The 9,534-nt window shown below is 56.4% G+C and overlaps 1 protein-coding gene across 2 annotated transcripts in view; it reads right to left on the reverse strand.

Annotated features, from left to right (window-relative positions):
* The window catches only part of MARK4 (microtubule affinity regulating kinase 4), a 30,469-nt gene extending 21,275 nt beyond the window's left edge, over positions 1-9,194 (reverse strand). Inside the window, exons 1-4 of one of the 2 annotated variants that reach the window (XM_070387532.1) lie at positions 8,241-9,191; positions 3,306-3,506; positions 718-771; positions 572-620 (exon numbers count right to left, since the gene is read on the reverse strand). In XM_070387532.1, coding sequence (XP_070243633.1) covers positions 572-620; positions 718-771; positions 3,306-3,506; positions 8,241-8,291 — 355 coding nt within the window. In that variant the 5' untranslated portion in view covers positions 8,292-9,191. Of the gene's footprint in view, positions 1-571; positions 621-717; positions 772-3,305; positions 3,507-8,240 lie in introns of both variants that reach the window. The other variant, XM_070387533.1, reaches the window with a different exon arrangement.
* Positions 9,195-9,534: the final 340 nt, after the last annotated feature.

Consider the following 9,534-nt stretch of genomic DNA (forward strand, 5'->3'; position numbering starts at 1 on the left):
GACCCCACTTGACCACCGTCTCCACTTCCTCACAAGAATGTCAGCTCTGTGAGGCTGGGGATGTGTGCCTGTTTTCTTCACTGCTGGGCCCCAGAGTCTGGCACATGAGCAGCCACTCAGGGAATACTTACTGAGTACATGAACAAACGGATAAATAAATGCTGCGGCCACATTCAGGCCAGGCCATATCCTGCTTCTCTGGTAAAGACCTCACTCTCTCGGCTCTGACTAATGATAATGACAATGACAATGGATGCTGCTGATGACAATAATCAGAGCGGCTCCCACAGCTTAGCTCCGAACTAAGTGTTCTGCACGCATGATCTTATCCGGTCCTCACAATGACCTTGAAGTAATAAGCCCTCTTATCACCCCCCACTCCAGAGGAGGACATTGAGGCTCAGAGAGGTTGAGTGACTCACCCAAGGTCACACAGCCAGGAAGCAGGGATATTGCTATGAGAAAACATTTCTTTCTAACTGCTATAATAGCCAGTTCTCTCTTCCCCCGATTCTCTTTTCCCAAGTGCCCTGGTTGGTATCCACCAAGCCCACTCCCTTCCCCTTCTCACCGATGTTGGGGTGGTTTAGGCCCTTCATGATACGGACTTCTCGGAACAGCTGGAAGAAAGGAAAAAAGAGAAAGATGAGGGTGGGGGGTTTCAAGGACCCTCTCCCCAACCTTTCCCCCGCCTTGCTCCCTCTCCCTGGGTCTCACCTTTTGCAGGCTGCTGGGGTTCAGCTGGGTTTTGTCAATGATCTTGATGGCGACCTGGAGATGGAAGAAAGGGGGAAAGGTCAAGGTACCACAGGTCCTCAAGCTGGGAAAGGGCCCCTCATCCAGACACCCTGGTATGTCCTTCCTTTGTCCCCTTTCAGAAACAGCGCTCTACCCGGGCCATTCTTAGTGGATGGGGATTGGAACCGCAGGGCCTTTGCACATGCTATTATCACCATCTCCAGTGCTACCCTTACTTCTGCAGGGAAATATCCCCTATGCCATCATGGGGTCTGGTTGGGGCTGCTCCAGGGGCCTGTCCAGAGTGAGGGTGACCGAGACCCTGAGGGGGCCCCTGTGTGAGGGCATCTCAGATCATTCACACTGTGGAACAAGAAATAATAGCTCACATTTATCAAGTAGTCACATGAGCCAGGCCCTGGTCTATGTGCTTTACAAATGAGAACTCTTTTTTTTTTTGGCCACCTGGCATGTGGGATCTTAGTCCCTCAAGCAGGGATTCAACCTGCACCCTTTGTACTGGAAGCACAGAGTCAAGCACTGGACCACCAGGATAAGTCCCTAAATGAGAACTCTTTGAATTCTCCCAACAACCCCAGGAGATTATCCTCATTTTCACAAATGGCATAGAGCTGTTCCAAAATGTGGCCAAGGTTATACGGCTGGGAAGTTTGTGGGCTGGGGGTTGAACTTATGCAGCTTGACAGAGTCAACCTTTTACACACTTAAAATCTATAGCTAGTTTTGAAAGAGTTTTGGGATAGTCATCATTGGGGAAAAATCAAAATGTTATTGAAGCCTCTTTATACTTATCTTGCAGTTTAGCTAAGTTTTTATTTTAAATTACACATTAGGGTACAGCACTTCAAAAGTCTTAATCCAGCTTAGGTCTTTGGTTTTCTCAAAGAGTTTTGGGGTTACCCTCAGTCACCCCAGATCCACTGGATTACAGAACTCTTCCCCTGGGAGGCTCTGTTCTCTAAGAAACCCCTGGAGTCACGTTCAAAACCCATGTGAGGGGAATAATGCACTTTTTGCAGGGGAAGAGGGTCCCTAAGCTTCCTTTATATTTTCACAAATGGGTTTTTAATCTCGACAAGCACTTTGTATGCCAGTATTGAGATGATCATATGGCTTCTGTCCTTGAATCTGTGAATGTGGCAAAGTACATGAATAAATTGTCAATTTGAAAAGAACTGTGCATTCCTCAAATAAACCCAGCTTTGTCACCATGCAGCTTTCTTTAATTGACACGTCAGAGTCTATTTGCTAATATTTTGTTGAAGCTTTCTGTATCTATATTCACACGTAAGACTAGCCTCCAATTTTATGTCTTACCTGGTTTCACTGTCACTGTTGAACAAGCACATAAAATCTGGCAGCGGAACTTCTTTCTCTAGTCTCTGGAAGTACTGGCATAAAACTGGAATGTTTGGTACAATTTGCCCATAAAACCACTGGGGCCTGGTATCTTTTGTGTGTATGGCATAGACAATGTGAGAGCAGGAGAAACTGCTCCTGTCGCTTCTCTAAAATTGAAAGAGGTGTAGAGGGGTCATAAACACACCCAATCTCTTTTTATCCCCCACAATGGCACCCCACTCCAGTACTTTTGTCTGGCAAATCCCATGGATGGAGAAGCCTGGTAGGCTGCAGTCCATGGGGTCGCTAGGAGTCGGACACGACTGAGCGACTTCACTTTCACTTTTCACTTTCATGCATTGAAGAAGGAAATGGCAACCCACTCCAGTGTTTTCGCCTGGAGAATCCCAGGGATGGGGGAGCCTGGTGGACTGCCGTCTATGGGGTCGCACAGAGTCGGACACGACTGAAGCGACTTAGCAGCAGCAGCAAGTGTGAGTTACAGACTCCTCTCCATTTCTGCAACATTGTTGCCACACTCAGTGTATATATGCCCACCTTAGAAGGCTAGGTGGGGAGGGTGCCTAAACATGAATAAACCTCTTGCATTCTCAATAAAGATCACTGGAAGACTCCATTGTGGACTCCAATGGTGGACTCCAAAGTCCACCATTAAAACAGGGAGGTGGCCTAGGTGTAGGGGCTTCCCAGGTGACACCAGGGGTAGAGAACCCGCCTGCCAATGTGGGAGACGTAAGAGACATGGGTTTGATCTCTGGGTGGGGAAGATCCCCTGGAGGTGGACATGGCAACCCACTCCAATATTCTTGACTGCAGAATCCCATGGACAGAGGAGCCTGGTGGGCTACAGTCCATGGGGTCGCAAAGAGTCGGACACGACTGAAGCGACTGAGCATGCGCGCACGGCCTAAGTTTAGGCACAAAAGCCATGTGACTTCAAAGAAACTGTGCATATGGCTTGCCTGTGACCTGACTGAGATGCCCCACAATTCCAGGGACGCCTGAAACTAGCTCTCTTCTCCTACTTGGGTTGTTCTGGAACAAAAATCGAAGATGTTCTGAGAATCAGAGATTTACCTGCGGTCACAAAGCCAAGTGAGGGCCAAGCCTGACCTCCTCCCACCAAGCACCAGGGCTGCAGGATTCTGCCCCCAGCCCTGCTCCCCGCCCCACCCTCTACTCACCTCCCGGCCAGTAAGGATGTGGCGGGCCAGCTTGACTTTGGCAAAGTTGCCTTTCCCAATGGTCCTCAGCAGGCGGTAGTTGCCTACGTGGGGCTGCTCCTCAGGACAGGAGGCGATGGAGTTCCGGCAGCGGGCGCCCAGGGAGCGGCTGGACCAGGACGGGCCCTTGTCCGAGGAGCGGCCACTGCCCAGGGTGCCATGCTGAGTGGGGGAGACGGAGCGTGAGTGGCGGGCAGCGCCCGTCCAACCCGCCAGCATGCTCGGGCGGCTAACTCCAGCCATGGCCACTGCCCCCCTCAAGGCCCTTTGCAAACCCATGCGGGACAGAGACCTTTGGTTCCCCTACCCTTCTCTCCAAAAAGACGTCTCCAAGAACAAAGATGCTGGGGGCCCCCCAACTCTTAGGCACTTGGGACCCCAGATATCAGCTGTCTTCTTCTTTCCCCTTCCCTTTGATCAGGCTACCCCTACCTCAATGTCCTCTCCTAATTACTGGGACCTCCATCAGCTCCAAGATACTTGATTCTAATGCTGCAGCCCTCAACCCCCATGTCTGAACTCAACCCTCTACCCCAACTCTCACTGCTCCTAACTTTCCATATTCTCTCTGTCCCCACCCAGCCCCTCAATTCCATGGCAAACCCATGTATCAACATTTCACTCCCAGTTTCCTGCTCCTACTGTTTTCTTCTGATCCTTACTGCCCCCAGTTCTACTCCAAACACTGTAACCAAGCGTCTTTCATTCCACCCTGACACTGTAGGCCACACTGTCAACCTTCCTCTGGTAGGAGACTTTGTTGCCTCCTCTATCCCCCCACCCCCACCACTGCCCTGTGAAACACCGCAGCTCCATCGGCGCCCCGACCCGCGGTCTCCCACGCCACACCACAATCTGTCCCTGACGTTCTGTTCCTGCCATCCTGTCCCTTCCGGGCCTCTCCCCCCGCAGGTCACCTGCCTGCTCCTGGCTGCCCTGCCCTCATTGTGAGCCTCAGGGACTGTGCCTCCCTTTCAGAGCTGGGGCCCAGGGTGCGGGAGACAGAGGCCCCAAGCCAAGATGGCTCAGCTCAGACCCTGTGCTGTCCCTGAGCCCTTCCCAGGGCTGGGGGATGGGACTCAGGAGGACAGGGAACTGAGGAAGAGAGAAGGCTAAATACGCAACAAAGAGAAGGGCCCAGGGCAGCTCCTTGCAGGGACTCTGCCAGGCCACTTAACAGTGATGAGGACCAATATCTAATGAGCACTGGTCATTAAAGCAGCATCATCCCCATTTTACAGGTAGGAAAACTGAGGCTCAGGGCTTCCCGGGTGACTCAGATGGTAAAGAATCCGTCTGCAATGCAGAAGACCTGAGCTCAATCCCTTGGTTGGAAAGATCCCTTGGAGAAGGGAATGGCTACCCATTCCAGTATTCTTGTCTGGAGACTTCTGGGACAGAAGAGCCTGAAGGGCTACTTATAGTCCATGGGGTCACAAAGAGTCGGACACGACTGAGTGACTAACACTTTCACTTTCAACTGAGGTTCATCGCTGGGACCTGAACCCAGATGGTGTACCCCAGAGTTATGTCTTCCCCTTCGCCACACCATGCTGCCTCACGCTCCTGTCATTTTTATTAAGTAGCCTTTACTACGGGCCAAATCCTGGGCTTTAATGTACCTCATCTGCATTTAATCCCCACAGCAGCCCATTGAGGGTGGCACCAGCACCCCCATATTCCAGAGGAGAAACTGAGGCTTGTGGTGAGATGCTGCCTTGTCAAGGTCACACGGTTCATTCATAAGAAACAGGGAGGTAATGTTCCCCATGAGGGGCAGAAAGACAGCCGCAGTGCTGGAGCCCTAGCCGCATGCCTGCGGCCCACTGTGCCATTACCCTGGCCTCCAAGGGGGATCCGATTATGATCCGCACTCCTTACACAGGGACCCCAGGGCTGAGGCACGGTCAGTACCTTGCCCAAGGTCACAGGGCAGAAGGAACAGAGTGCCTAGGATTTGAACCCGGCTCTGCAGACTCCTGAGCCCCCAGCTCTTTCCCACATTCCCCGCTGGGCTGCTCACAACCCCGGGCCTCCTCCCAGGGGAAGGTGGGAAAAGAGTTGGAGATCCTGGCAGATAACAGCTCTGATTCTCACCCAGATAAGGGCTTGGAGAAGAATCCCCATTAGGTGGCACCAGGGGAGCCAACTGGGGCTGGGCTGGCATCCCACTGAAGGCAGCGTGGCTGAGGAACCCCTGCAAGGGGCCGCTGGGGCAGTGGGTGATAAAGCCCCTAGGGGCTGGGGGCGGGAGCTAAAATTGGCGAGCACCACCAGCTGGCCCAGCTTCCTCCTGACCGGCTGGCGCCCCAACACTGAGCCTGTTGCTAGGGAACCTCCAGAGGCTGGGTGGTAGGGGGCCTGGAACTTGGGCATGACCCCACATGGCTGTTGTCATGGTAGGTGGCGTCATGTCCAGGTGGCAAAGGAGGGGGGTATGATGACCTCAGATTCCAGAAGAGGTGACCCTCTGCCAGGACTGACAAGCAGATCTTACAGACTAGAGTTGGGAGGAGAGGGGAGAATTAACCATCCCCGAATTTCCCCACACATCTGAACATGAGGAGGAGGAAGTGCTTGTATGAGCCCTGTTTGCTGGATGAGGAAACTGAGGTTCAGAGAGGTGAGGTCACTTGCCTGAGGTCACACAGCTAGGGAGGGACAGAAACTCGATGTGAACTTGTGCTTCTCCGGATAACCAAAGTCATTAACAACAACAATAATAATAGCAGCTACAATAGGCCTGGTCCTATGCATCTTATTCACATAATCTCATTGGCTCCTTTTACAACATCCCTAACAGGGAGGTGCTACCATCCATCCCATTTAGAGGTGAAGAAACTGAGGCTCCAAGCAGGGAATGGGCCTGCAGGCCCGCACAGCAACCAGTGACAGCCCTGTACTGAGGATGCACTGCCGTCTGACTCGCACCCGCGGTCACAGCAGCTGCGAACACGTGTGGGGCGCGTCCTGTGTGTCAGGCTTGCCCCATCATCTCGACTAATCCTCTGAGGAATTCAAATGATCACCCCCATTTTGCAGGGCAGGAAACTGAGGCTCAGAAGGAGAGAACCAGCTATCTGAGGTCACAGGGCAAAGTGGCTGGCATAGCCAGGCCTGTGGGCTCCCTGTCACAGCCTGGGGTGACTGGGGGAGTGGTGGTTCTCATTGGAAACTCCAAATCAGAGTCTGGCCCGGAGCATGATGGCCGGTGGCGGCAGTGGTGACGGTGATGAGGGACAGAGCTTTCTGAGGCAGGGTCCTGCGAGACGAAGGGACAGAGACAAAACTCTCTGGTGGGCATCTAGGGTGAGGCTGGCTGGGGATTGGCAGGGAGCTGGCAGAACGCCCGGGGGGGAAAGGGATGAAGAACCCAGCTGGGGAAAAGTCTGGCATTGTTTGGTGGGAGAGTCTTCAGAAGTGCTGAGAGTGAACAGAAATTAGGGAAATGAGGATTAGGGGGATCGATCTCCTTGGGGTTGTTCCGGGATGTGGTGTAGGGGCAGGGGGACCTGGGAACAGTGGGAAGGGTCCAAGCCATGGGGCAGTGGAAGTCAGTGGCCAAGGATACCTGAGCCAGGGGCCTGGGTCTTGAGGAAACTCCTAGAAGTTAAAGAAGAGGGTTTCCAGGAGCAGTCCCTGGAACCAGAGAGAGGTCCAGGGGCCTGAAATCCTGGGGAAGGGGCTTCCCGGGCAAGCGGTGGATCCAAGGGACAAAGCCTGAGCCTGGTGGGAGGTCAGGGGCCTAGGAACCTGGGGAGAAAGCTCCCAGCAGACAGACACCAAGAGAAGAGGGCTTAGACCAGGGCAAAACCAGAAGCTTCAAGCCCAGGAGTCTTCTGGAAGAAAGATCTGGGGCCAGGCCTTGTGGGCTGGGAAGGGTTCTGACACTGAGGAGGGGGCTTCCCTGGGAGGCCAGACCCCCTGGCAAGGAAGAGGGAGGCCCTGGGGGCAGCAGAAGGGATGGGGGCCTGGAGCTCTAAGGGGTGAGGTAGTATCCTGTCAGAAGCGGGGGTCACAGGGTTGAGGGCTTGAGGAGGGGGCTTGCCTGAAGCAGAGGAGTTGATACAGGAAGGATGAGGCCTGGAGTCAGATTGGTTCAGGGCCTAGAAATCTGAGACTGAGCTGGGGGTGCCTGGAAGTTGGAAGCCAAGGCTTCCTGGGAGAGGAAGAGACTAGAGAGGGTCCGGGGTGGGGGGGGATCTGTGGGGATGGGAGGTGCTGAGGATCCAGAGACAGGGCTGCTTGGAAGATGGGGACCAGGCCTTGGAAGTGGAGAGACCTTGAACAAGCTAGAAAGGAACCTCGGCCCAGGAAAGGTGGAACTGGCTTCCTGTGAGGGGGTGCCCACAGGAGCCAGGAGCATTCTGGAGGGCCGGAAAGCTGTGGATGAGAAGAGGGGATCATGGGGAACCCGGCACCCAGATCCAGTCGCCGAAGGCCAGAGGGCAGAGGAAGCACCGGGCCAGGCCTCCCTGGGTGGGGGAGCGGGGGCCGGGGCTGGGCCTTGGGGTCAGGAGCCCGGCAAATCCGGGAAGGGGCCAGCAGTTGGAGGCAGGCGGCCTGGAGGGGAAGGGGCTTAAGAACACTCCGGAGAAGGGAGGGGCTCCTGCAAGGCAGGGGAGGGGGCTTCCTGGAGAGAAGAGACCCAAGCGGAAGCGGTCTGCAGAGGGACAAGAGAGGGGTCCCGCGAGAGAGGCGCCCCCAGGGGTCGGGCTGGGCTGAGGAGTGAGTGGGGGAGGGTCGAGAGGCCTGGAAGTCCGGGCGGGGGGTCGGGGGGTGGCGGGCCGGGCTGGAAAACGAAGGTAGGGGCTTGTGTGGCCAGGGGCACAGCAGGGCGAGGGGTTCGGCGGCCAGACCCGGCCGGGGCTCCCCAAGGGGCCGGGCCCCACTCACCGTGTCCGAGTTCCGATCGTTGCCCGGGGCTAGCGCCGTCCGCGAAGACATCTTCTCCGAGTCCCGGGGGACTGGGCGGCCGGGTCGGGGGGGGCGGGGGTCCCGGGGTCCCCTGTCTTCCCCTCCCCCCCCCGCCGGCCTGGGGACGCGAGCTCAAAAGCTGGGCGCTGCGGACACCCGGGTTCGCACCGTGGGAGAGGGGGCAGGGCGGGGGAGGGAAAGGGATGCCGAGGGTCCTAGTGGCCCCGAACGGCGGGGGCCCGGGGCGCCATGGGGGCGGCGGGCAGGCGGGAGGGCGGGGGCCGGGGAGGGGGCGCGGAGCCGGCCCGGGCGGCGGCGGAGGGAGGTGGCGGAGGGGCCGGGGAGGAAGGGACGTCAGGGGGCGGGGCGCTCGGGGGCGGGGCCGCCGAGACCCCGCCCCCCGCCGCCGGCACTTAAAGGCGCAGGCCGGGGCCAGCCGGGGGCTCTCGGGGCGGAGGCAGGTCTGGGCGCGTCGGCTCGGAGCAGGTTCTCACCCGAGAGCAGAGACTCACCGGAAGAGAAGGAGTGAGAAACGCCGAGGCACGGCGCCAGAGACGCAGAGAAAGATACTGAGAGGCGCAGAGACGGGGAGGCTCAGGAAGAGAGAGACAAAGAGACACAAAGAGATAGAGAGACAGGGGTAGGGAGAAACAGAGACACAAAGAGATGAACAGGCAGCCAGACAACGGAGCGGCCAAAAGACAGAAGGGCAGAACGAGAGAGAAACGCTGGGAGAGACACAGACAGATAGGCAGGGTGAAAGACGCAGAGACACAGAAAGCGACAGAGACTGATCGATCCACGCACAGAGACGGAGGGACGGAGATGCACAGACCTGAGAAGAGAACGGAGACAAAGAGACAGGACTGACAGAGAAGCCCCCAAAGGCAACAACCAGGCCGACGGCGCTTCCCTGTTCTCCCTCCCAGCCCCGCCTCCTCCCCCGTCCAGGAAGCTCTGGGGACCGCGGGCTAAGGATGCTTGGGGGACGGTGTCTGGGCGGAGCCACTGAGGAAGGGTGACCAACCTCTCTAGCAATGCTGCCTCCCACCTCCCAGAAAACTCCAGACCCCGAGGTTGTGGGTTGCAGTCTCCTTTCCTTTGCAACCCAGTTGGGGTCTCAAGACTCTCTGTGTCTAGCTCTGGCACTCAGGACAGGCACTGGCTCTTTCTGGGCCTCAGTTTCACACTTGTATAAAGGGAGGGGGAGGATCTGCATGTTGCCTTCCTAGCGGGGCTGAAGTAGGTGCAAAAGAGCCTGGTGCAAGCATTC

This window comes from Bos mutus, chromosome 18 (assembly GCF_027580195.1).
Source record: "Bos mutus isolate GX-2022 chromosome 18, NWIPB_WYAK_1.1, whole genome shotgun sequence".
NCBI classification, from domain to species: domain Eukaryota; kingdom Metazoa; phylum Chordata; class Mammalia; order Artiodactyla; family Bovidae; genus Bos; species Bos mutus.